The sequence below is a fragment of the Arvicanthis niloticus genome, chromosome 22 (genome assembly GCF_011762505.2).
Source record: "Arvicanthis niloticus isolate mArvNil1 chromosome 22, mArvNil1.pat.X, whole genome shotgun sequence".
Classification (NCBI taxonomy): domain Eukaryota; kingdom Metazoa; phylum Chordata; class Mammalia; order Rodentia; family Muridae; genus Arvicanthis; species Arvicanthis niloticus.
In genome coordinates, this window is record NC_133429.1 from 49,050,326 (window position 1) to 49,076,737 (window position 26,412).

General features: G+C 50.4%; 3 protein-coding genes across 19 annotated transcripts in view; 2 read left to right on the forward strand and 1 right to left on the reverse strand.

Annotated features, from left to right (window-relative positions):
- The window catches only part of Stat6 (signal transducer and activator of transcription 6), a 19,643-nt gene extending 12,751 nt beyond the window's left edge, over positions 1-6,892 (forward strand). For both annotated transcript variants that reach the window (XM_076920510.1, XM_076920509.1), the window contains exons 12-22: positions 1,447-1,539; positions 1,836-2,042; positions 2,874-2,968; positions 3,060-3,196; positions 3,491-3,637; positions 3,924-3,987; positions 4,089-4,193; positions 4,372-4,455; positions 5,285-5,350; positions 5,442-5,570; positions 5,648-6,892. In XM_076920510.1, the coding sequence (XP_076776625.1) occupies positions 1,447-1,539; positions 1,836-2,042; positions 2,874-2,968; positions 3,060-3,196; positions 3,491-3,637; positions 3,924-3,987; positions 4,089-4,193; positions 4,372-4,455; positions 5,285-5,350; positions 5,442-5,570; positions 5,648-5,834 (1,314 nt within the window). In that variant the 3' untranslated portion in view covers positions 5,835-6,892. The remainder of the gene's footprint in view (positions 1-1,446; positions 1,540-1,835; positions 2,043-2,873; positions 2,969-3,059; positions 3,197-3,490; positions 3,638-3,923; positions 3,988-4,088; positions 4,194-4,371; positions 4,456-5,284; positions 5,351-5,441; positions 5,571-5,647) is intronic.
- Positions 6,832-23,163, reverse strand: Nab2 (NGFI-A binding protein 2). 8 transcript variants are annotated; one of them, XM_076920511.1, is made up of 10 exons: positions 23,022-23,163; positions 18,376-18,455; positions 17,918-17,996; positions 14,356-14,516; positions 10,102-10,975; positions 9,585-9,718; positions 9,251-9,302; positions 9,031-9,163; positions 8,631-8,822; positions 6,832-7,676 (listed from the first exon to the last, which is right to left on the reverse strand). In XM_076920511.1, exons 3-10 carry the CDS (start codon positions 17,921-17,923, stop codon positions 7,567-7,569), a joined length of 1,662 nt encoding a protein of 553 aa, XP_076776626.1. In that variant the 5' UTR covers positions 17,924-17,996; positions 18,376-18,455; positions 23,022-23,163; the 3' UTR covers positions 6,832-7,566. The 8 variants fall into 8 exon arrangements, with proteins under 8 accessions (XP_076776626.1, XP_076776628.1, XP_076776632.1 ...); XM_076920513.1 differs by lacking the exon at positions 17,918-17,996; XM_076920517.1 differs by lacking the exon at positions 8,631-8,822.
- The window catches only part of Nemp1 (nuclear envelope integral membrane protein 1), a 25,115-nt gene continuing 21,749 nt past the window's right edge, over positions 23,047-26,412 (forward strand). For 2 of the 9 annotated variants that reach the window (XM_076920524.1, XM_076920526.1), the window contains exon 1: positions 23,047-23,186. In XM_076920524.1, coding sequence (XP_076776639.1) covers positions 23,138-23,186 — 49 coding nt within the window. In that variant the 5' untranslated portion in view covers positions 23,047-23,137. Of the gene's footprint in view, positions 23,187-23,387; positions 23,573-25,462; positions 25,580-26,412 lie in introns of those variants that run through there. The other 7 variants (XM_076920519.1, XM_076920523.1, XM_076920527.1 and 4 more) reach the window with 6 other exon arrangements.

Genomic DNA, 26,412 nt, shown 5'->3' on the forward strand with positions numbered 1-26,412 from the left:
GCTACACTGGGAATACAGTGTAGCAGAATAAGTATCCTGCTACACAGGGTACTATTATAAATGATACATACACACACACTTGTGCACATACATACTGGTGTACATACACATGCACACACATCAAGAACTTTTTATAGAACAGGGCACTGGTTCCAGTGATATGCAAGCACACATGGTCTGTCTTAGTTAGTTTTGTCTTAGTTAGGGTTACTATTGCTATGAGAAAGACCATGTGCAAAAGCAACTTGGAGAGGAAAAAAATCTATTAGTTCTTACTGTTCAGGTAATGTCCATTGCTGTGGGAAGCCAGGCAGGAACACAAGCAGGGCAGGAACTGAAGACAGGAACTGAAGTTGGGGCCATGGAGAGGTGCTACTTATTGGCTTGTTCCTCAGGGTGTATATACACCAGGACCACCTGCTTATACACACCAGGACCACCTGCTTATATATACACCAGGACCACCTGCGTATACACACCAGGACCACCTGCTTATATATACACCAGGACCACCTGCTTATACACAGCAGGACCACCTGCTTATATATACACCAGGACCACCTGCTTATACACACCAGGACCACCTGCTTATATATATACACCAGGACCACCTGCGTATACACACCAGGACCACCTGCTTATACACACCAGGACACCTGCTTATACACACCAGGACCACCTGCTTATATATACACCAGGACCACCTGCGTATACACACCAGGACCACCTGCTTGTATATACACCAGGACCACCTGCTTATATATACACCAGGACCACCTGCGTATACACACCAGGACCACCTGCGTATACACACCAGGACCACCTGCTTATACACACCAGGACCACCTGCTTACATACACCAGGACCACCTGCTTACATACACCAGGACCACCTGCTTACATACACCAGGACCACCTGCTTATATACACCAGGACCACCTGCTCAGGGGTGGCCCCACCTACAATGAGCAAGGCCCTCCTACATCAATCACTGATTAAGAAAACGCTAACCGCTCTACAGGCCTGTGTGCAGAGCAGCATTATGGAGGCAGTTTCTCCACTGTGATTCCCTCTTCTCAGATAACCTTAGCTCTTGTCAACAAAAACCCAACCAGAACAGGTTTCTAGATGACACCGTAAGATAGGTATTATTGCTGCCCTCAGTTTACTGAAGATGACTTTGGTTTATAGAATAGGTTTAGTAGTTTGCCCAGGTCACACAGCTTCTAGGCATTGGGAACTTGTTTGAGACTGAAAGTATGGCTTCCTAGCATTGAGTTGCAACTGCTTCTCTACACCGATGCCCTCACAAAGTGTCTGGTGATGCACCACCAACCTTTAACTATGTCATGTGAACTAAGGACTCCCCAGTACACTGGAGTAACACTCAGCTCTCTGAGGACACCTCTGACTCCAGCAAAAAGAAACTTCTCTCTTCATCCCTCAGGCCCTGTCTCTGCCCTTGGTGGTCATTGTCCATGGCAACCAAGACAACAATGCCAAAGCTACCATCCTGTGGGACAATGCCTTCTCTGAGATGGTAAGGAAAGACCCAGAGTGGGAGACAAGGGCAGGGTGGGTTCTTCTGTGGTAAAATAAGGGGCTGTACTGGCTAGTGGGCGGCAGGCATGTTAAGTTGTGTAAGTTAAGTCTTTCTTGTGGGCCTGTCTTTGTGCTTCTACCCATGCTGGTCCTAACAGCTGTCACACCAGGGCACCACAGACAGCTACTGAGAAATCATGATGTCTGTGAGCCAGCTCAGACAGCTGGGAAGAGCCGAGGCCATTAGGAGAAAGACTGGGCATGCCTTCTCTCTCTCTCTCTTCTTTTACCCAGGACCGAGTGCCCTTTGTGGTAGCTGAGAGAGTGCCCTGGGAGAAAATGTGTGAAACTCTGAACCTTAAGTTTATGGCTGAGGTGGGGACCAGCCGGGGACTGCTACCAGAACACTTTCTGTTCCTGGCCCAGAAGATTTTCAATGACAACAGTCTCAGCATGGAGGCCTTTCAGCACCGCTGTGTGTCCTGGTCACAGTTCAACAAGGTCATTTCCCTGCTCTTTACCCTTGGGGCACTCAAGAGCTGCCTAGCCTCTGCTTGCTGTGTAGCTCAGGCTGTCCTCAAACTCACTAAATAGCCCAGACTGACCTTATAATCCTCCCACCTTGGTCTCCTAGGGAAATGTATAGGAATGAACCACCATATGCAACAGGAGCCCCGGATTTCTGACTTTTAATATTAGCTACTGCATTTTTCTCTGTCTCCAAAGTGAGGTGGCTCAGGACTGAGTCAGTTATAAGAACAGGGAAAGGAGCTCATGTCTGTGACCATGATATCACCATGCACAGTCACCAAGTCAGTGCTAAAGCCACCTCTAGAGGAACACTGCTTTCCCCTGGCTCCCACTTTAGGCTTTTCCTCTTTCAAACAAACAAACCGGAGGGTGGGGGAGAAGCTCGCGTGGCCAGAGAATGTATCACTGAGGAGAATAGGACAGCAGGACAATCATCTTCCTCTGGAATGGACCTTTACTGGGCCCCATTGAGGACGAGACGGTGGTTATGACGGTCTCCCATGCTAGGCTGCAGGCTTGAGTCTCCATCCTGTGCTTCACCAGTAGTGTGAACCTAAGGAAGTCACTTACATGTCCATCTTCCATGCCGTTGCTCTGTTATGTGAAATGTAGAAAGATCAAATAAATTAATATACAGGAAGGCCTGAAGGAGTGCCCAGTGCAGTCAGGGTAAGTGGCTGTCATGGGTGGGTCTTAGGTCCTCTTTGGTCTTCAACCTTGATCTCATACTCCCCGAGCCCTGTGCTTGCTCCAGATCAGCCCTCCCCCAATCACCTCTGTACTCCTTCTTCCACCCTTCAGGAGATCCTGTTGGGCCGTGGCTTCACTTTTTGGCAGTGGTTTGATGGTGTCCTGGACCTCACTAAACGCTGTCTCCGGAGCTACTGGTCAGATCGGTGAGTCTCTGCCTCAGGGATCAAACACCTATGGTTGTTACCTCTCCACACCCAGTACCCACAGTCATGTCTTCTCCCTCATTCTGACCAGGCTGATCATTGGCTTTATTAGTAAGCAATATGTCACTAGCCTTCTCCTCAACGAGCCAGATGGAACCTTCCTCCTCCGCTTTAGCGACTCTGAGATTGGGGGCATCACCATTGCCCATGTCATCCGGGGTCAGGATGGTGAGTCACCACAGTCCCTGACGCCATACTCTCTCGAATTCCCGAGGGAAGGAAATGCCTTGGCTACCCTTGATGTCCACCTGATCTTCAGGAAGTTCTTCCTAGGGTCTGACTTCCCATCTTCCTATGGTCTAATCTTCAACTCCTATGACAATGGAGACGAGTGGGTCCCCTTCACTTTAGCTTTCACCCTAGGTTTTTTCTCTGCGTGGTGGATTGAGAATGGATTTTGTGGTGGGGCTGGGGAAAGAGAAGTTTGGACAGGGGAGATTTAGGGTCTCATTCCTCTTGTAGGCTCGTCACAGATAGAGAACATCCAGCCATTTTCTGCCAAAGACCTGTCCATTCGCTCACTGGGGGACCGAATCCGGGATCTTGCTCAGTTAAAAAACCTCTACCCCAAGAAACCCAAGGATGAAGCTTTCCGGAGCCACTATAAGCGTGAGCTGGCAGCTCTGAAACCTCCTGTCACCCACTTTCCACTTTCTCCCTGTCCTGGCTGTACCCCTCTTTCTGCCCATTGTGGTCTCTCCTCTCTCTCCCTCTCCCCCCCCCTCTCCTCTCCCATTTTTGTAGCCCTCCCTCCACCTGCCCATCAACCTCCCTCACTCCCTCCACCTGCCCATCTTCCTTCCTCCCTCCTTCCCTCCACCTGCCCATCAACTTTCCCCCCTCTAGCTCCATGATAGTGGGATACTCCACAGTTCTTCTTTCCTTCCTACCACAGCTGAACAGATGGGGAAGGACGGGAGGGGTTATGTCTCTACTACTATCAAGATGACTGTGGAAAGGTGAATAAATGGTTAGTGGGTGGAGACTGGGCCCCCCCTCCATACTTGTCGCAGGAAGGGGTGGCCTTTGTCAGTCACGAGTACTTCCTTCTCTCCTGTAGGGACCAGCCCCTTCCTACTCCAGAGCCTCAGATGCCTGCCATGGTGCCCTCTTATGATCTTGGAATGGCCACCGATGGTTCCATGCAGCTCAACTCCGATATGGTGTAAGGAGATTGAGAGATGGGAGGGGACTGGTCTGTGCACAGGCTTTCGGCATAGCCAGCCTGCCAAGCAAGCCGGCCTTTCCAGACTGCAGCAGGGAGTGGAGAATTTTCCTTTCTCGAAGGCAGGGTGTGGGGTTATCCAGGAGGGCTCGCATTGGAATTTGCTTTCTTTCCTCAGGTATCCTCCACAGTCTCATTCCATCCACTCATTTCAGAGCCTCCCTCTAGAGGAGCCCATGAATGTACTGCCATCCTTTCAGGAGTAAGTCAGAACCTGGGGAGGATGAGGCGGGGCAGCATTGTGTCACAAGCCATGGGTAGCCAGGCTTCTGTGGGAGCAGCAACACAGGGTGAACCCCATCCTCTGTGTGCTTATGGGAGTGATGTCTAAGACTCAGATTGCCAGGGTTCGAGTCCTAGCCCCCGGCAATAACGATAATGACTTTATTGTGAAGGTTATATGAATTCATGATTGTAGGCCTGAGCTGAGTGCTTATAGCAAACACTGTTAGCATAGTCTCTCACCTATGAAATTTACAGTAAGTTATTTGCTGGATTGTTGTGTGCTGGGGCTTAAGCTCAGGGCTAAGGACTGAACACACGCCAAGTATGTGCTCTGATACTGACTACATCCCAGCAGCTGTGGTGATTTTTATTTATTAATCTTCTTTAATCCTGAAAGTGCCGTAGACCTTTTCCGTCCTCAAGTACCACTTGGTGGTTTCATTAGCTCTCAGACAAGGGCTTATCTGACTTCTGGGATTTGATGTGGGGTGGACCTAGGAAACAGAACATTGTTCAGACTAAAGACACATTGGAAACTGGACACACACACACACACACACACACACACACACACACACACCATTTTACAGGGGAGAAATCTGATCTCAGAGCGCAGAAATGTCTTCCTGAGGGAAGCCAGTCAGTAAGATGCTAAGTCAGGACTTAGCTTGGCAGCTTGTTTCCTGACTCATGTCTTGACTTTTGAATTAATTCTCATATTCATATTCCCTCCCTCCCTCCCTCCCTCCCTCCCTCCCTCCCTCCCTCCCTCTCTTTCTGCTCCTGCTTTTCCTTCCTGTTTCCAGGCCTCACCTGCAAATGCCCCCCAACATGAGCCAGATAAGCATGCCCTTTGACCAGCCTCACCCCCAGTAAGTGACAAAAGCCATTTCTGGCCCCGCCTTTTCTGTTCTTCCCTTGCCTACCCCACCCCTCCTAATTTTGTCTTCTGACCCCTGGCAGGGGCCTGCTGCAGTGCCAGTCCCAAGAGCATGCTGTTTCCAGCCCTGAACCCTTGCTTTGCTCAGATGTGACCATGGCAGAGGACAGCTGCCTAACTCAGCCTGTGGGAGGTTTCCCCCAAGGCACCTGGTGAGTGGGAACCTGGGAGTGAGGGCTGGCAAAATGGGTGCTGTGCCTGCTCCCCTACTTTTCCCTCCTCTTTGCAGGCTCAGCGACGACATGTACCCTCCCCTGATGCCTCCCACTGAACAGGACCTTACCAAGCTTCTCCTGGAGGGCCAAGGGGAGGCAGGAGGGTCCTTAGGAAACCAGCCCCTCCTGCAACCATCTCCTTATGGGCAATCTGGGATCTCAATGTCCCACCTGGACCTAAGGACCAACCCCAGTTGGTGATCCCAGCTGGAGAAGCCTAGAGACAGAGCCTCTTCTGTCTCTATGGACCTGCTCTGAACACCTGCTCATGCAGGTGTCTCCAGTCTCCAGCTGTTTCTTGGTCAAGAGGAAAGAACTGGCTGGGAGAATGTGTGGTGTATGGAACTGCCATGCTCTGTCCTTCCTACCACATCAGCCTCCCCCCCCCAGCCCCCGCCTTTTCCAGCACTGGGCACAAACGGATGAGTGGAATATTCAGGCTCTAATGTGATACAGGTCCCTGCACACCTGTATCTTGCTCGCTCTCCCTCTCTCTTTCTCTCTCTCTCTCAACACACACACACACACACACACACACACACACACCCCAGAACTGTGTCGAGCAGGGCCTGCGACTCACATGCAGAAACATAGAGACACTGTGCCAAAGATAAAGGGCATAGACCTAGAGCACTGAAGCTGGGTTCAGGTGACTCTGGGAGAAAAAGGGAAAAGTGGGCATATGGTTACTGGTATGAATTTTACCCAGATTAAAAAACAAAACAAAAAACTCCTCCAAAGCTCCAAATTCTTACCAAAGAGGCCTTGTGACATCTGAGACTGTGCATTCTAAGAGCTAAGCTGGTGTGTAGCTGTGCCAATGTTTACCTGAGACACGTTAACCTATAGATGTCACACATCACCCTACGACCACACAGAACATGTATCTTCTGCTTTTGCCAGTGTGACCTTATGTACCTGAATGGCTGAGACGTATACAACAGCCACCCAGTATCAACTGGGGAGTAACTGTGTGGCTGTGACACACATAGAGCTATGGCCTTAGTGACCCCATGCTTCCAGTGTTTCCTAGAGCCTGAGGGTTGAGTAGGGGTGCAGACCTCGCTGTGTAAATTCCCTGGGCATTGGGGGGTGGGGGGCCCAACTGCTGTCTCTTGTACTTTTCTGTCCACTGCCAGCTCTGCCCCGTCCCCTCACCCAGTCCTTTTTCCATCACTGGGGGGAAGGGGGTCATGGATCCTAAGCCATAAAATAAATTTTATTCCAAAATAACAAAATAAATAATCTACTGTACACAATCTGAAAAGAAAGACACGCTAAGTGTTCGACAGGTGCTGCAGTCCTGCCGGCTGAGGAGGCCCAGGATCCAACCCAGGCCTCTAAGGGGCTGGTGGAGGGAATTGTGGGGCAACCTCCCACACAGTGAGGGGGGAGGGAGAAAGAGAGAGGGGGAGGACTTCTGGGAGGGTGGCGGTGAGAACGGGCTGGCAAACTGCAGCACTTGTTAAATTAAAGAAATAAACTAGAAGCACGAAAAATGGGGATGGGGAGGGGAGACCCAGTTTTCCCAAGCCCCCAGTCTCAGAGCAAATGGTTCCATAGACCTTCCCAGGGAAGTTCTTTCTCTATGTCCGAGCAGAGTAGTTCAGCTGCTCACACCACTGCTGGCCACCTGGAGAATGGGTGTGTGTGTGTGTGTGTGTGTTATTTGAGAAAGGAGAGCCCCAGCAGGCTGGAGGCAAAGTTCGTGCCCCTGAGCCGGGTGAGGGTGCACCTTGCACCCTCCTTGTGTCCTCTGGCCAGGCCCCTGCTTGTTATTGCTTGAAGCCCCATAGTCCTGTGCCCATGGAGCAGATGGGAGGCAGAGGGCAGCAGAAGGATCCTTCTAGGGTAGTGACGAGTGCAAGGATGGAGAATGTGGGGCTCTAAGTGAGCCAGAAGTCTGGGTCCCGGGCCTGAGGCTCCCCCACTTTCACTGCCGGCTGGCTTCTGCCTCCACTTTGACGCTGCTCCTGCGACCCTCCACCAGAGCAGGATGAGGTCCTGGGGCAGGGCAGCGGTCCAGCAACCCTTCCTCGAATTCTGTAGGAAAGAGGTGTAGGTTGGTTAGAACACTGGGTTGGAGGCTGAGCAGAAGCGTTGTTATGAGGCCAGGCACAGAAAAAATGCAAAGACAGCTCCATTTATTGAATTACTGCCTCCTGCCCACTTCAATGTGTATGGGGGTTCCATACCCAAGTGTATGCAGCTCCCCCTCCTATTTTAGTTGTGTGTAGCTCTCTGTCTCTCTCTGTGTGTGTGTCTCTCTCTCTTTCCCTGTCTTGCCCGCCTCTGCTCTGCTGGAATTTCTGGTTCTGTCAGGAGCTGCGGGGGCGGCTTGGCTCTGACCTCTCCCCCTCCCCCATGCCCCCTCCCAGGCCCAGCCACTTCCACTCACCTCGGGCCCCCTTCCCAGGGCTCCCCCTCCCTACAAGTGCTCCCTGAGTTTTTGGTAGCCAAATCAGGGGAAACACAGGAAGCTAGACTCCCAGCTCCTCCCTCAAGAGAAGCACCCCCTTCAGTCCCCGCCCCCACTTCCCACCCACGCACAGTTTAAAAATACCAAGCCAGAGATGGTGGCTTTGCCTGCAGCGTCACTCTCAGCCCAGCGGCTGCCCGGCCCTCTGCCGGGCCCACTCCTTTCTTATGCACACACAAAGTGCCCAGCTTTGGGCTCCTTGGCTTCCAAGCTGGGGAACCCTATCCCCACAACTCGCAGCGACTCCACTCTCTGCACTAGGTAGTTCTAGCCAAGCCTCCCTCACCGTTGACTCTCCTGCTCACCTTCACCCCTCATTCTGTTCTCTGCTTCTTGGTCAAAGATCCCCACCTGAATCAGACCCTCCCAACCCCCTGCTCAAGGTCTGGCTAGCTGGAGTTCCTCCTACTGTTCTGACATCTGTATCCCTCTTCCTCCCTCTGGTCCTAGAAAATGAGGACCCACGTGGGGACCTGAGTAGCTGGGGTGTTTAGGGACAGCACTGCTGGCTGCCTCACCTGCGAGAGGCGGCTTCGCAGGCACACAGGGGCTGAGGCGGCCCACACGATCATGGGAGACGAGGCGGGCGAGCCGCAGCCCCTCATCCATCAGTGTCTGCTGCAGGATGTGGCGGCTCCATAGCCCATGCGCTGGCAATGCCAGGGGCAGGTCAGCAGGGGGCGGCGTCAGCCTTGGGCACGACCCCACAGCTGTGGGCATGGGCACTGGTCAGGTCAGGGGCTGCCGCCAAGGATACCCACCCTCAACCGACAGTCATTCCCATAGGCTCCTCTGTCCCCGTCCAGCCAGGCCTCCCAACCCTGTTCCAGGCGGTTGACTCCTGGCTCCTTCTTGCAACCCACCCACCCGCTTCCACCACCTCCCAAAGCAGAGAAAGATACTCTAATGCACACTCACCCTGCAGGTGGCCATCTAGGCTCTCCCCAGACAGACTGGCGCTGTCTTCCTCTAGGCTGGGGCGGTATGGAGGTGCATAGGACTCCGGGCCTGGAGGAGGCTGCTGGATTTCAGTATGACTTTGTTCTCCAACCTGTGGATGCCCAAAATTTGGGAAATGAGGACTCATTTCCCAAATGTGTTAGGGCAGGCTGTCCTTCCCTGGCCCCCAAAACTATACCTCTTGTTTTAGTTTCTTCAGTGGTGGGCCTCCCAACTCTTCAGAGTGAAGCCTGCAAAAATGGGAGAATAAGGAGGGTGGAGTTAGGAAGGGCCCCACAATGTATGGGACATACAATCCAGCCAGGAAACATGCATTACTTAAAAATTGCAGGAAGAAGCTAATTGGACAGGAGTTGGGAGTCCAATCATTATCGTGGGGGGGTGGGTGGGAGCAGAGAACAAGCCTCAGACAAGTCTAAGTTGAGTTGGCAAGGGGAAGACATTCGGGTGGGTGGGGAGCAGGCCTAGAGTTGCCTGAGCCAAGTCCTGGGCAGGACTGAAGGGGGCCTCACCTGGATCCCTTTAAGGAAGAAAGATAGGTGCTCTCTCGGGCTACTTGGCGGGACAGCGAGAAGAGTTCTACCCTTCGCAGTAAAAGCGTGTTGTCCCTCATGCAGAACTGGGCAGCAGCCTCATTGATGGTCAGCTGCGGTAAAAGGACAGCCAGTGTGAGTTCCGGATTCTCCTGCTGCTTTCCCCCTTCACCACCAAGAGAGGCCCATCCAAAGAGTGCCTGCTTTAAGTAACACCTAGGAACTGCCTGAACTTAAAGACAGGGGTGGGGACTCTCCCTCCCAAGGCTTCCTGTTCCTAGGACATGAGCAGCACCGGGCTCATGGCTACTCTCATAGGTTTCCCTTTGCTTGATGGCAGTAAAGCAGCAGCTGGGGCTGGGTATGTGTGGGTGTATGGAAGGAACCTGGGTGGTCAAAGGGACAGTGATACAAAGGTGGAAGATGGAAGAAGTCTCAGAGGCAAGTGAAGTGAGCCCCAGGAGGGAAGCGCAGTCCGGAGGACCCGGGTCCTCACCTCGTGCAAGCTAAGCTGTTTGCCCTCCCGCCGTTTGGAATCCAATCGGCCATAGATGACGCTGTACTTTCGGATCTCCTCTTCTTTCTGGCTGTCGTTATCATCCATCTCAAAGATGTGCCCCACACTCCGTGCCAACTTCTTATTCAGCTTCAACAGGGATGTGATCTCTCCAGTGTCACCCCTGGGGAAACTCCGGAAGATCCTCTCCACACTCTCCACCACCATTCGCACCATCTCCGGTTCCAGGCGGTCTGGAACACCCCCTGCGCCACCTGCAGCCACACCCCCAGCCCCAGTCCCCTCAGGGACTCCTCCCCCTGCAGGTGGGGAGAAAGGGGGAGACCCCGCCTCCTCTTCTCCTCCTGCTCCAACATCAGATTCTGGAGTGCTCTGGCCTGGCCAGATCCGGGGATCCCCTGCCCCAGGTCCTCCAGGTAGTGGCGATAGCTTCTCTCCAAGTTCAAGGGGACTCTTAGGGCTAAAGCTTCGAGCACTGCCCGCCTTTTCTCCTGGGCTGCCGTGCCCATTGCTCATGCTCCCTTTCCGGGTACCAGCTGTCTCAGAGATCTTGAAAAGCGGAATGCTAGAGACAGGCACGGCAGGCACTGGTTGGCTGAAGAGTCCTGGATTGGTGGCCCATTCTCTCAGAGCCTTCTGTAGACGTCGGACATGGAGTGGTTTGGTGGCCATGCCCACGAGTGCCATAATTTCCAGGAACTCCTCCTCACCCGCCTCACACAGCTGCTGTACATCATCCCCTCCCTGCTGGATGAAGGTCTCGTAGTAAGAGAGGAGGTTGGCACGCTGCAGGACCCGATACAGCTGCAGCTCACCCAGTGTTCGAGGCAGTGCCATGGTTGGGGCACTTGCCCTGAGAAGGAAGGGTGGGAGAGAGGCAGTGAGTACAAGTGCCCTGCTGGGATACCAACCCACACTAACAATTGTCCTCTCTCCTTCCCAGTACCCAGGGCTGAGCACACTGAGAACCGAGCATTGCTCAGAGGCACAGGCATGCCGGTAGCATCCGATTTCCAGAAGCACAGAAGGCCGGTTGCCCTACCTACAGCTATTAGGAAAAAAAAAAAAAAAAAAAAAAAAAAAAAAAAAAAAAAAAAAAAAAAAACCCGCTTACCTCATCTTTTACTTTGATCTTTCTGGTCTGGGGCAGCACAATCTTGAGCACTGAGACTCATTACAACTTCCCTGAAATGGCTGGCGCCACTTTCCCCCACAACTGCAGTCCTCACCTCTTCCCCTTAAACACGCAGCAGCCTCACCATCACTTAATTTAACATCCCATGTTAAAGTTAACTTAGAATACTAGGGGCTGTTGCTGGCCGCTTTATTCCCTGCCCAGGTAGCTAGCTGAGAGGGAGGAGTGTGGCCTCTTCCTTAGCATTTAGGGAGCCTGGAAGACCCTTTCTTCTGTCCTTAGCTTCCAGGGATTAAAAGCACCCTTCCTAGAATCTGTCCCAACTTTCTAGACTGGCCTGTACCCTTCGGTTACCCCCTCTCCTTTGACTGGTCCTTCTCATTATTCAGCAGGCCCCTCTCTTCTGGGAAAGGGGGAGGGAAGCCTTGATTGTTCTGCTCTGGGGCCGTTCTTCCCACATACTCCCACAGTGGCAGCGTCTGTGGGCGAAAATCGCCTGGGGGCTCCCGCCTACTCTCCTTTTCCTTGTTTTCCACCTTTATCTTCGAAAGGGAGTGCGGAGAGGTTGAAGGCCTCTTGAGGAAGGGGCTGCACACCAGAGCTACCCCTCCTCGCCCTGTGAATGGTCATTTCATGACAAGGGAGCCCTGAAGCACACCCCCTTCAGGCCCGCGGATGCTTAACTCAAAAGGAACCACCTTCTCCCGGATGCCTGCTAATGAAACATTGAGACAGCTAAGCGCCCCCACCCCTCACACTGTTGACAGATCAAGCTCTGGAGCTTCCCCTGGTGCTGGGGGACACTCTCTGCAGGGGGCTCACGTGCCAGGCTGTGCCCACTGAGTAAACCTGGAACGGAAAATGAGGCAGTGCTCTGTCGGATCCAGGTTCTTCGGGTCTTTGTTTGCTCCCAGGATCCCCTAATTCGCATACTCACCCCCCTTTCCATCAGTCTCCTCCTCCCACCTCCGTCCCGCTTCCCCAGTCCTCTTTTCGACCTCCACCCTCCAGACCCCATTCCGGAGTCCGGCTCCACCCATCTCCACTCCCTGCCACCTCCTTTTGCCCACTAACTTGAGTCTGGGTTGCGGGGTCCGGCGGGTGTTATCCCCTCTGCCAGGTGGCTGCTCCGCTGTGGGAGAGGGCGCTCTGTGCATGGACGGCCAGAGATCACCCGTGCCTCCCCACTCAGTGCCCGGCGCCTGCTGCGCGCTGCTCTTTGCCTGGCGCGAGCGGCCCGGGTCCACCGCTGTCCAGGCTCCGTCCCTCCCTCCACGTCTTCTCTCTCGGAGCCTCCGCGCCTCTGTGTGTGCCTCTGCCCCCACCTCCCCGGCTGCGCTTGCCGCCTCTCCGCGCCTCCTCCCCCGCAGGACGCACAGGGAGCGAGGCCCGGCGCTGCGCTCGCTGCCGGGCAGGCGGGAGGAGGGCGTGGGCAGAACCGGGGGCTGGGACCGGAGGCGGTGGGTGGGAGCCCAGGCTTGAGCCTCCGAGAGGCTGCTTCGTAGACTGAGAGGAGGAGACTGGGGGGAAGGTGGGGGGGGGGAGGTGTGGAGCAGGAGGCGGAGGCGGGGACTCAAGAGTCGGGCGCCGAGTTGGGGACCGAGGTGACCGAGGCCGCGCTGTGGAGGGGGGGAGCTTGGGGACCCAACGGGCGGGGCAGGTCGCTCCTTGCCGCCCACGCCGGATGCACAGCCGGCCCTCTCTGCGCCCACGTACCCACGTGAGCGCCCCGCCGGCTACATTCCTACTCCCTGCACCACTCCTACTCCTGTGAGCCGAGAGCGCAGTTTCACAACCACGCACAAGTATACAAAGACACGCGCACGTACGTGCACACGCGTCCAAACAACGACTCGGACGCCCGTTGGCCGCACTCCGGCCGCGCCGTGCCGTTAGTTTGAATGTTAGAAATGATGGAGAAAGTTGGCGAAGGGTCGGGGCGTGCGGTTCCTCCTGCTCGCTCCCCTAGGATATACCCTTAGGGTAAACCTGTTAGCGCGGGGCCGCGCAGAAATCCCTTCGGTGTCTCAACACTGTTCTCTGGCCTAAAGGTTGTAGTATGAAGAGGCGGCTCTCAGAAACCTTGGTCGTAAGTTATACTAGAATCTACTACTTACTTGAGCGTTGGTTAGGCACGTCGGGGATTGCTAGGTAGAGCAGGGATGGGGTTACCATATTTTCGTGGCACCCTATTTTCTGATGGCCAGGCTTTACTGCTTGGACGATTGGATGGCAAAGCCAGGAAAAGGCAGCTACCTTCCCTGAGGTCATGAGTTATTGGACCTCTGTGCAGTTGAAGCTGAGCAAGAGGCTAAGAGTAGTAAGTACGGGACTGCCCACCACGGAGGACCGCCTTCAAGGAGCCCAACCCCCTCGGTTTCTTCTAGCCCCATCTGGTTCCCATTACACGCCCACGGCTAGGCGGTTTGGGGGGGGGTATTGGGCATGCGGGGGCTGTGTAGGCCTTTGGGGGAAGGGAGGGTGGGGGTGGGAAGTGTGGCGGACTGGCCAGAGGAAACGTCCCTCTAGTTCGAAACCGGCTCCGCCCCTCAGCTCCGCACTTGAGTGGCTTGCGCCACCAGGGCGTGGGTGGTGTGGGTCGGAGCGGGTTCTACATTCCAGATTCATTCCAGACTGAAGAGGGGGATCTCTCGGTTTCCCGAAGAGGGATGGGTACTTTATCAAGGAGGAGCGATTTCAATAGCTCAGGTTTTTGTCTTCTTTCCAAACGTACTAGGGATGGTAGGAAGGAGCAGGGTCCTTCTCGGGATCTCTTTTGCTACTAACGAGGGGCAACTAGACGGCCTTTCCTTCGATGTGTGCGGCGCCCCTCCCCCACTCCCCCGTCCGGTTATTTTGGAGTCTGGGCTGCCAGCCGCCTGGCCCTGGGTTTCCTCGTGCCCCCGCCCTCCCCCTGCCCACGCTCCCCGTGACGCACATCCTTCGCCCACACTGTCTTTGCTCCAGGCGCCCCCCTCCCTCCCACAGGTCCCTTTGGGGTGGCGCTAAGTCCTGGGGTCTGGAGAGGGAGAGGGCAGCTAGTGCAGCGGTAGGGGGTGGGGAAGCTTGGGGCGTGAAGCCGGGGAGCCGGAACTTACTGTGGGCTTGGTACGGGTCCAGGAAAGAAGACGATGGAGGGAGACGCCGAATCTGAGGCCTTGGCTCCCATGTTTGGGACCAGGGGGGAAGTAGAGGAGATGGATCTCGCTGAGATATTTGTCCGGGTCCTTTGCGGGTCAGAATGGGTCCCGATGGGAACCTGCGTGTGAGAGTGAAACTACGAAGTATCATTTGTAGCTTTGTTTCTCAAGTCTTGCCTTGAGACTTAAGTACAGAGTGTGGAAACTGTTAACTGTAGAGTGCTAGTCAGATTGAACACTATTGACAGTATTTCGAGTTTATGTGTTCGTTTCTTTATATTTACTTGTGTATCTGTGTCTGTAGATTGTACCCGAGTCCTTGTGTGTGTATTTTAAAATACATTTAAAAAAATACAAAAAGCAGCATTGACTTGTCAGACCCCGCCAGAGGCCCAGAGCGCCCCCGCAGCCCGCAGCCAGAGCAGCTGAGATGTCTGTTCTTCGCTTTCCTCCCACGGCTACCACCCACACACCCGCCTACTCTCTTCCGCTGAGAACAAGGAATTTCCAGCCTTTAGCAAAGGGTGTGTGCATGTGTGCATGTGTGTGTGTGTGTGTGTGTGTGTGTGTGCGCGCGCGCGCGCGCGCTCGCTCGCTTGCACAGACAGGTGTGTGTTGGGGGTTGACAAAAGGGGAAAGGGGATATTTTTTTTTTCATTTCATTTTCTGCCGGGGCTCCATTTTTCCCAGTGCCCGAATTCCAAGACCGTATCCTTACCTTCTTCCCCTGCTCCTACCCCCCAGTCATCTCAGAGGCAGAACACAGCCAAGTGATGTCATTTAACTAAAGTTTAAGATTCCCTTTATTGTCCACAGCGGTCTGTTCTAGGAAGGGAAACAGTATCTGCAGTCGTATTTCTTGAGGAAAAGGGTGGTGGAGACTGAAGAGAGGGGAGAACGTGGGTGGGTGAGGAGGAGTGAGCATACTGCCTGCCAGGATTGTCTTCCCAGGCACGTGGAGATTTTCATATAGCAGATTGCTCCGCTCACTCCCCACCCCCCACGCTGTCACCTCACCCTGCCAAAAGAGACTCACTCAGCAAGGTTTGGCTCCACCCACCTTTCTTAGACCATGTTCCCTTCTGGACCCCACACCCCCAAGCAGAATTAATTCCTCTCATCCTTTATGGGTGACACTGTTTTCTATGTCCTTTAAATGATAAGGTTTTTCATGTGTATGTATTGTTGAGCGCATGTGCAGGAGTGCATGGGTGCTGAGAACTAAACCTAGGTCCTCTGCAGGAGCGGCGGGTGCTCTTAACCCCTGAGCCATCTCTTCAGCCTACCCTGCCACTTAAAAATAACTACTTTATGTGTGACTGAGTGTGTGCATGTATGTACACCTTGGGTGTACAACAGCTCACTGAGGTCAGAAAAGGCATTGGATCCTCTAGAACTGGAGTTGCAGATTATTGTGAGCCGCTATGTGAGTGCTGGACACTGAATTCAGACCTCTGCAAAAAGCAGCTCGCCATTAGCTGCTGACTCATCATCATCCCTCCAGGCCCCATGCCCCCAGTCTGCTTTTGAGGCAGGGTCTCTCTCTGTAGTCCTGGCTGTTCTGGATCTCACTATGTAGCCCTGGCTGGCCTGGAAATACTTCACCTCTCAAAAATAAACTATGCCTATAAGGAACTCACCGATTGGGAGAAGAAACAACCATATAAACAACACACAGTGAATAAGAGGAAACAGATAAAAGGTGAGAAATGCAGTCTTTTGTGAACATTCTGATCAGCAGTGATGCCCCTCACCCCCAGACTGTTTAAAGGTCTGAGATAGACAAACATCTGGTGTGGGCAAGGAAGCTTAGGGCTTGCTGTATGCATAGAAGTCTTCTAGGAAGACAGGAAGTCAAGTAAAGAGAGACAAGATTTGCTTGCATGGAGGAACAAAAGCAAATGCTTCAGAAGCTACAAGTTAATGTTTACTGTGGGTGGGGACTATGAGAAATGAAGATTTGTGTATGTCCAATACACTAAGATGTCTGTGCCACCTGTGTGCAATGCCCAAGGAAGCCAGAGAGGGTGTTTGAGCCCCTGGGACTAGAGTTACAGTTGTGAGCCCTTTGCACCTCTGTGGGTGCTGGGTAACAACCCAAGTCTTCTGGAAGAAGAAGTAGTAGTGTTCTTAACTGCTGAGTCACCTCTCCAGCCTCTACTTTAACTTACTTTTTTTTTTTTTTTAAATTGCTCTAAGTTTTTGAGACATGGTTGTATGTAGCCCAGACTAACCTTGAACTTGGCCTCCTGCTGTCTCTATTCCCAGCACTGAGGTTACAGACCTGTGTCATTCTGCCTGACTGACCGCTATTTTTATAAAATACACTTGATGGCACACAAAAAAAAAAAAAAAAAAAAAAAAACCGAAATCATATGCAGTAAATGTAAAGCCTCTTTGTCGAGCTGGGCATGGTGGTGGTGCATGCCTTTGATCCCAGCATTGGGGAGGCAGATGCAGGGTGAGCTCTGTGAGTTTGAAGCCTGCCTGATGTAGACTGATTGTAGGCCAGCCAGGACTGTTTTACAGAGAAACCCTATCTCTGGGTCGGGAGTAAAGCTTCTTTGTCACATTGCTGTTCATATTCCTGAGTCAGCAGTGAAGAGCTGCCCTTCCGGAGTTCCCAGCACTCGCCAGACACCTGCGACTCCAGCGCCTGAGGATCTGACAGCCTCTTCTGGCTTCTGTGGAAACCTGCACTCACATTCCATACCTTCCCCACCCCCACTCACATGTATGTATTATAAAAACAAACGTTCTCCATCTATGTAGCAAGGCATGATGGTATGTGCCTTCAATCCCAGAATTTGAGAGGCAGAGGCTTTGTGAGTTCGAGGCAACCCAGGCCTATATAGGGAGTTACAGTCGAGCCAGGGCTGCATAGTCAGACTCTATGGGAAAAACAAAACAAAACAAAACACAATACAAACAAGCAAGCCCAAAACAACACATACTTTCTGTTTGTAAATATACTTTGTTTCTGAAGTTTTCTCTACTTGATGAGTATCAGTTAACAAGCAGCATCAAACTTTGAATAGCATTATAGTTATTTAAAAAAATAATTATGTGTATGGATGTTTTACTTTCATGTATGTGTGTGTGCTACACCTGCAGTGCATGTAGAGGCCAGAAGAGGGTGTTGGCTCCTCTGGGACTGGCATCACCACGATTGTGAGCTGCCATGTGGGTACTTGGACGCTAATCCTGGTCCACTCTGGAAGACCAGCCAGTGCTCTTAAGTGATCAGCCATGTCTCCAGCTGTAGTTATTATTTTAAAAGATTTTTTATTTAATGAGTGCTCTATCTGCATATACACCTGTGGGCCAGAAGAGGGCATCAGATCCCATTACCGATGGTTGTGAGCCACCATGCGGTTGCTGGAAATTGAACTCAGGACCTCTGGAAGAGCAGTCGGTGCTCTTAACCACTGAGTGGTCTCTCCAGCCTCTTTGGTTGTTTCCTCATAGCTGTTTGGAGGTAGGACCGCAAAGACTCAAACACAGACTAGGAGGGACAGACCTGCATTTAGGAGAGGGAAGGACTGTGGTCCAGAGAGCATCAGGACAGTGACAAGATGGCTCCCAGGAACCTCCAGGACCTGTGTAAAGGTGGAAGGAGAGAATGCAGTCCAAGAAGCTGTTCTGACTACCTGCTCGAATCATTCATGCACACACAACAGGGTTTTGTTTGTTTGTTTGTTTGTTTTAACAAAGAGGATGAGGCAGAGAGATGTGCCAGTGAGAAGAGTCACTTTAGGCTTCCAAGCCTAAAGACATAAGTTCCAACCTGGTGACTCATATGAGGTCTACAGGTGTCCCCTACCCTAAATAAATTTAAAGAAGTAACAACATTTTCAAAAGATTAGGGGGTGTGGATAGCTTGAAAGAAAGTAAAAGCCTTTCCCCACAGGAAATGCTAGCGAGGACGGCAGGGGGAGAACAGGACAGACTCAGAAGGCAGACCACAGGAGCAGTTACCTTCACCAAACAGTCGACGGCTTCAATCTTTTTCCAGTTAACTTCATCAAAAGGTTGACGGCTTCAAACCTTCACAGTTCCTACATCCAAAAAGTTACAATACATGATTTTTTTTCTTCCATAACTTACTTGAGAATAAAACCTAGTTCTGGGGACTGGGGATACAGCTTCATGGTAGAGCCCTAACCTAGCTTGTAGGAGATTTTTTTTTGTCACAAACATAAAGGAAACAAACAAACCCCAAACCAAGCCTATCCAATCTGACCAGTCATCTTATGACAGAAAGCGTGAGCAGCTTGCAAGGGGACAGTCTCCATCCCTTCTCTGTCACCTTGCCAGCACCACTCTCCCTATATCTCATTACTGAAGTACTTCTTCCATAATGCCTTAGATGGCCATGTGATTGCTCTTTTCTCTCTTTTCTCCCCACCCTTTGGATTTCTTTCAAGATAGGATTTTTCTGTGTACCCCTGGCTGTCCTGGAAATTACTATGTAGATCAGACTGGCCTTGAACTCAGAGATCTGCCTGCTTCTGCCTCCTGAGTGCTGGGATTAGAGTCGTGTGCTACCACCGCCTGGCAGGTTGCTCTTTTATATGGTGAATGTGTGCCATGTTATCCTTCTAAATTAAAAACAAACAAACCTGAAACATTTACCACCACAGCGTTCACACTATTTCCTCACCGGCCTTGGCCTGAGTTCTTTTGGCTATTTGCACAAATCAGATCCACCTGCAGATAGTGAATATTCACTGTAGCCTGTGCTCCGTGAAACACTGAAGGTGACTCCTGAAATGCTTTGAAGAGTATCCTCAGTATAAAAAAAAAAAAGACATGGACTGCTTTACTTGCTGTCTTGAAGTGACAACAGTGGATGATGGAAGTGTAATGTGTTTAGAGATACCTAGTCTCATCACAGCAATGGTGAGTGTTCAGTGATCTGATGTAGTTACTTCCCAAACCTGAGATCAGTTCACCTGTTTTTGACTTTAGTGAGAACAAAAGAGAAAGCTCAGCCAGCAGTGAGAATGGAAAGGCCTGGCCTGGTATGGTGGCACGTGCCTGCAATCCCAGCACATGGGAATCAGGGGTAGGAGTTGACAGTCATCCTCAGTTATATAGGAGATTTGAGATGGCCAGGGGCACATGAAACACACACACACACACACACACACACACACACACACACACACACACACGTATGAAAACCAGGCTGAAGAGATGGCTCGGTGTTTAGAGGACTTGTTGCTATTGGTTTGGTTCTGTAAGTCATATGGCAGGCAGTTAACTGTAACTTCAGTTCCAGTGCATCCACAGACCTTTTCTGGCCTTCACACGGATCACACACATGTGGTACACAAACATACATGCAGGCAGAACACCCATACACATGAAATAAAGATAAATCTAACAAACAAACCATAGTAAAACCAGAAAGAGAAACAAAGGAAAAATGGGAGGGAGGGAGGGAGGGGAAGGGAGGGCCTGAAAGAAAAGTGAGGTGTGCCAGGGTGGTGACAAGCCTGTAATCCCTGCATTTGTCAGACAGAGTCAGAAGGATCACTGAAATGTCGATGCCAGCTACATCTATTCAAGCTCCAGAACAGCCAGGGTCATATAGCCAGATCCTATCTAAACATTTGCACATCTACATAAATCACGTGTATTCACACATGTATAATGACATATACAGGGCATCACTAGAATTTAGTTTTTAAAGACAGCTTTGACTTCCCCGAACACTGAAAAGATAGTAGAGACTTCCCATATATCTGCATCCTCTCTCCTGTGACCTTCCACTGATAACAGGGTTCTCTTGCCACCCTTAGCATGCATTACTCATACATTAAGAAAAAAACATAACCCATGTGTTAAAAAGTAAAAACTAGCCGGGCGGTGGTGGTGCACGCCTTTAATCCCAGCACTTGGGAGGCAGAGGCAGGCGGATTTCTGAGTTCGAGGCCAGCCTGGTCTACAGAGTGAGTTCCAGGACAGCCAGGACTACACAGAGAAACCCTGACTCGAAAAACCAAAAAAAAAAAAAAAAAAAAAAAAAAAGTAAAAACAATGACTTGATAAAAAAAAAAAAAAAAAAAAAAAAAAAAAAAAAAAAAAAACCAGCCGGGTAGTGGTGGCGCACGCCTTTAATCCCAGCACTTGGGAGGCAGAGACAGGCGGATTTCTGAGTTCGAGGCCAGCCTGGTCTACAGAGTTCCAGGACAGCCAGGGCTATACAGAGAAATCCTGTCAAAAAAAGAAAAAAAGAAAAAAAAAGAAAAAACAAGCTTAAGGTTTTATTCTATTTTATTTTTTTAATTTTTCAATTATGTCCTGACATGTGTGACTATGAATGTAGTACCTTGGAGGCCAGAAGAGGGTGTTGGAATCCCTGGAGTTACAGCAGGCAGTAGCCACCAGAAGTGGGTGCTGGGACCTGTGCTAGAGCAGTGCCCACTCTTAATTGTGGGGCCAGCTCTTCAGCCTTTAGTTACAGTTTTTGTCCAGCTACTGACCTCAAATATAAGTTTTCCTGTGCACGAGGCTCCTTCCTACGCCATGGCTTGACATCTGCAGGTCAGGCAGAGAATGTGTACAGCACTCACAGAAATCGAAATAGGATCGCACGATGGATGGGCAGGGAACAGCTGACTCATCCCTGTAATCTCAACCATGGTTTGTTTCTTTGGGCTTTTTTTTTCCTGTTCCAAGATCCATAATATTATATTACATGTAGTTCATGTCCATGTATGCTCCCTTGTCTGCGGTAGTTTGTTAGTTTCCCTTTCATATTAACATAAGTTTTTGTTTTGAGCTCAGTTCTAGGTGTGTAGTGCAAGCTAATCTTATTTGTGATCCTCTGACCCGGGTGTTCTGAATGCTGGGGTTGACAGATATGGAACACCATGCCTCCTCTTAACCTTGACATTAAAAGTTTTTACAGCTGGGCAGTGGTGGCACACACCTTTAATCCAGCACTTGGGAGGCAGAGGCAGGCGGATTTCTGAGTTCAAGGCCAGCCTGGTCTACGGAGTGAGTTCCAGGACAGCCAGGACTACACAGAGAAACCCTGTCTTGAAAAACCAAAAAAAAAAAAAAAATTTTTTTTTTTTTACATCAATGATCCGTCAATTGTGTGTGGGGTACCATGTGCCACAGAGTCAGTATGGAGGTCCTGGGGGAACAGAAGTTGGTTTTCTCCTACCATGTGGGTTCTGGGGAATGGACCTTAAGGCTTGGGTGATAAACATCTTTACACACTGAGCCATCTCAATAGGCCATCTATATGTGTGCTGTGTATGTATAAATGTCTGTGTGTGTGTATATATGTGTGTGTATGTATACATGTGTCTACACACACGTATATATATATTATATATATTCATTAATATGTATAAACACACACACAGGTTCTCAGGATTCAAACTCTATAATCCTGGATACTCTTCTAATTCTCAGCAAGCCTTCAGCCTCAGCTTCCCAAGTGATGGGATTACAAGCACAAGTCACTTCGTCCTTGCCCATCTTCAGATCCTCTTTTTCTAGGTGCTTCAGTTTCTGCAAGTGCTATTGTGAGAACAAAATTTGAAAGCAGCATTGTAACAATAACAAAAATTCATGGTCAGCAAAGACCACCAACAGTTTGTTAAATATAGTCATAATAAAAATATTAAGCCCCTGCAGAGGCAGGGTGACCCAAATGAAAAGGCATGCTAAGACGTGCCCAGATAAGCCCAAGTGAGTAATGGGCCATCTGGTGTTTACTTTTCTCTCCCCCTTTCTGAGAAGTCCAAGGTTTCATGGTCAAAAGTAACTAGTCATCTGCCAGCTCGCACATAGCCATTTCTGCAAGTTGCTGATGTTTGAAATATCCAATCATATGTAAGTGCACCAAATTTTCCTGCTTCCCCCAACCCCTACCCATAAATATCCCAAACTTCCTGGGTTCTGGGCCGGAACCTCTATCTCCTGTGTGAGATTTGTTCCGGCCCGAGGGCCCTCGTCATTAAACCTCCTCTGCAATTGCATCAAGAAGGTCCCTCGTGTGTCCTTGGGTTCGTGCATTTCCGGACTTGGGTGAGGGTCCCCTTGCGGGGGTCTTACACTATACACAGTGCCTGGATTGCAAATGTCATGTACCAGGAAGCACCTGAGCCACAGAAAGAACTTAGATTTGAGCTCAGAACCCCTTTTGTGTTTCCTTTGTCTCTCTTAGCTTTGGTTTCATGGGAGACGATAAACTCTGCCTTAATTATCACTTGTTTCCTTTCAAAACCAAAAATGCTCCTGACTTGTGCATTATTTCTATGACGTTGGTGATCGAAACCTGGGCCTTGTGCATACTTCAGCTACATTTCCAGTCAAAAAAAAAAAAAAAAAAAAAAAAAAAAAAAAAAAAAAAAAAAAAAAAAGGAAACTAAAATCAAATTAATACTTTTTAAAATTTTTGGTGTTTTCTGTTTGTTTTGTAGTGCTGGGGATCGAAGTCAGCGCCTCGCACATACTTAACGTGCTCTAGCACTGAGGTACAATCTCAGCTCTACGTCTATATTTTCAAAGGTAATGTCACTACCTTGATAACGCACAATATTCCTAAACTTACGCTGAAATCTTTCAGAACTTTGGAGACAGGCTGTCAATCATTTTACCTTAAAAAACGGTCACTGGAGAACCTTATTCGTGAAGAAAGAGTTGCCCTGGCCTGCATGTAATAAAAAGACCGAGGAAGAAAGGAAAGAAAAACAAGAAGAAACTTGACGTTTGGATGGAAACGTGCAGTCCAGGAAGCCTCGCCCATTCTGATTTCCTATTGGGTAAGCTTTCTATCTATCTCCCTTGTAAGTAAACCGCGGAAGGAAGCAGGTTGGGTAAAGGGCGGGCTCTTCCTGTTGTCACTGTCAGGGTTGTTAGGAGGTGTGGCTCCTAGGGGCGGGGGAGGACGGAGCGCGCGAGACCCCGCCTGCCCCACGGGGTGGGGGCGGGTCTCGCAGCTGATTGGCTGGTGGCGCTGCCTATTCGGAGACAGTTACTGAGGAGGGGCACGCGAGGAGGAGGAGGAGGTGTGAGGCAACCATGGCGGGAGGAATCAAAGTGGCGTTGTGGTCGGCGGTTGGTCCTGGGCCCCGGTGCTGGGGGCCCGGGAGCGGCGGGGCCGCGTGGCTGCTCCTGGTCGTCGCCGGCTGCGTAGTCTGCGGCTCAGGTACCAGTGGGGCAGCGGTTGACCAGGGGCCGGGCGCGAGGGCGTTAAATTTGGAAAAAGTGGGTTCATCCGGAGGGTGCGTCCCGTTACTCCGAGCAGCGCGGGGCGCCGAGGGAGACACTCCAGGGGCCAGTGACCGTCCGCATTGACGGGTTCGGGGCTGCCCTCTGGCGAGTCCGGGTCGGGCGGAGGCCTGAGCCTTCCCCAGGAAGAGAGGCCCGGGCTCGGGGGGAAACCATTTAGGGGCTACGTGGTGCTGCTGGGTCCCTTGACTTTCTGGGTTAAAACGGGTTTCTGGGTCTCGCCCTGAAATATGTCACGAGAAACGCCTTACTCATTCAGTTTACTAAAAACACCTCAGGAATAGATCCATCTCCATACAGTGGAATAGCGTTCACCTGAATGTTTTTCAAGATAGGGTCTCTGTGTAGCCCTGACTGTTCTGGAACTCACTCTGTAGACCAGGGCGGCCTCCAATTAAGAGATCCACCTGCCTCCTGAGTGCTGGGATTAAAGGCATGTGCCGCCACCGCCCTCTTGTTAGGACCCTCCTCCCAAACGGCCCTGGAGAACGACACCTGCCTTCATTATAGTCCAGTTGCCCAGAAAAGATAGGCCATCAGCTTTGAGCAGGACATCGTTCTAAGTTCATTCATTCTTTCAAGCACATTCATTTTATACCTCCTGCTGGACAGCCAACTCCGGCCTGGGTGAGAAAGTTATTTTGTGTTCCCGTCCAGAAAACAATAAAAAGTTTATAAGAAATCGTTTATTTTTCCTCCCCCTTGTTAAATAGTGGACAGGAAAATAAGTGATGTTTGGAAACTTCCACTGGAGGGAGTAGCAACGCCAGAGAATATAGACAGGCAGAGCTGGTAAGCTCACTTGCACACTCATACTGCCCCCTTCTGTCCCTGCCTGTCTGTCACTTGCTCTCACTTGTGGCTTTAAGATAGCTCAACACCCACAGGTATATTGTTCAAAAGGGACTGAAAACTTCCTTTTGGGAAGAGTGTATATGTCCAGGAAAAATTCCTTTCCAGATGCAGGGCCTAAAAGCCTAGAACAGGATTTGGAAGGACTGTTACCTGAATAGACTTTTAAAATGGGGCCTTAGGTTTTGAAGAAATAAGAAAATATTAAGCACAATCAGCAGTTCCTTTCTTTGAGATTTCTTTTACAGGGTACTTGGGATTGAAACGTAGAGCAAAAAACCAGGCATAGTGGCACATAACTTTACTCCCAGCACTTGGGAGGCCAAGGGAGACAGATCTCTCCAGTTGGAGGACAGCCTGGTCTACGTAGTGAGTTCCAGGACAACTGGGGCTACATAGACCCAGAAACAAACAAGCAAATAATAAAATAAGTTAAAAAAAAAAAAAAGGTAATCTAAAACACACCTTTCTGTTTTCTTCCCTTCATTTTTTTTTTTTTTTTTTTAATTGAGGCAGGGTCTTACCATGTTGCTCAGGCTGTTTTGGAACTCACTGTGTAACTCTGGCTGACCTGTAACTCATGATCCTTCTGCCTCATCCTCCAGAATGCTGACTGGTTCTGTGAGTTTCAGCTGTGAAGAGCAATCTTGTGACACTCTAAAAGCCAGGTTCTCAGATGGTAGAACAGAATTTTATTCAAAAATTGGTTACTTGTCACCAGAAGTTTTAGACTATTTAGCATAAAGGAACAGGCAAACCCCTTGCAGTTGTGTGTGTGTGTGTGTGTGTGTGTGTGTGTGTGTGTGAGTGTGTGAGCGTGAGAGCGCGAGAGAGCGAGAGAGCGCGCGCAAGTGAGCATATTCAGGAGGGGTCATGGGCATATGTGTGCAAGTATAGGTCAAAGACTGATATCTGATGTCTGTTTGAATCCTTATCTACCCTATCTTTGAGACAGGTTTACCCAGTGGGCCTAGAACTTAGAGATTTGGCTAGACTGCTCGCCGCAGTCTCCCTGGATCCTGTCTGCCCCCAGCATTGGAGTTATAGTTGAACGACACTGCCTGACTTTTATGTGAGTGCTTGGCTTCTGAACTCAGGCCCTGGTGTTTGCAAAGCAGATACTTTACATACTGGAGCCAACTTTAAACCTTGAGGGTGTGTATGTCCTTTGTTGATGGCCAGGCTTTTGCAGCCCATGTTGGCCCTTTGTATCAGAGAATGACTTTGAATTCTTGATCCTCTTGTCTGTACCTCCCATGTGCTGGGATTATAAGCATTTGCATGCATACGCCACCATAGCTAGCTAAAGGTGTGCACCACCACTGCCTGGCCGAGGAGATGTTTTAAATACACTTTTATTTTACTAATTATTACCTGAGCTGGGAGTTGAACCTAGGGCCTCAAACATGTAGTGCTAGTGTTCTACCACTGAACTACAATTCTAGACCCTTTTTTTGAAAAACAGAGTCTTACTAGGTAGCCCTGCCTCTTTATTTTTTATTTATAATTTGGATTAGTGTTTGGTGTGAGGTGAGGATCTGGGTGGATTTTATTTTTTAAATAGTCATTTGTCCCAGCATGTCATTTAATAATCCTTTAGTAAACCTGTTGACTGAAGAATCTAGGTTTTAAAATACTTTTATTAAATTTGTTTTTTGACAAATTCATGTGTATTTATAGTGACTACCATTACCCAGGCCCCCAGCCCTGCCCAGCCCGGATCAGTCCCTGCTGGTCCCTGCTGGTTTTCCCCCCATTTATATCTTTTTGTTTAAACTCATGACTCACCGAGTGTAACCATGGTCATAGATTTGGAACTGTCTATTGGAGCCTGGAAAGATGGCAGTTTGGGGGGGCCAGGCGGATGGCTCAGGGTCAGGTGCCTGATGCCAAGCCTGAGAACCT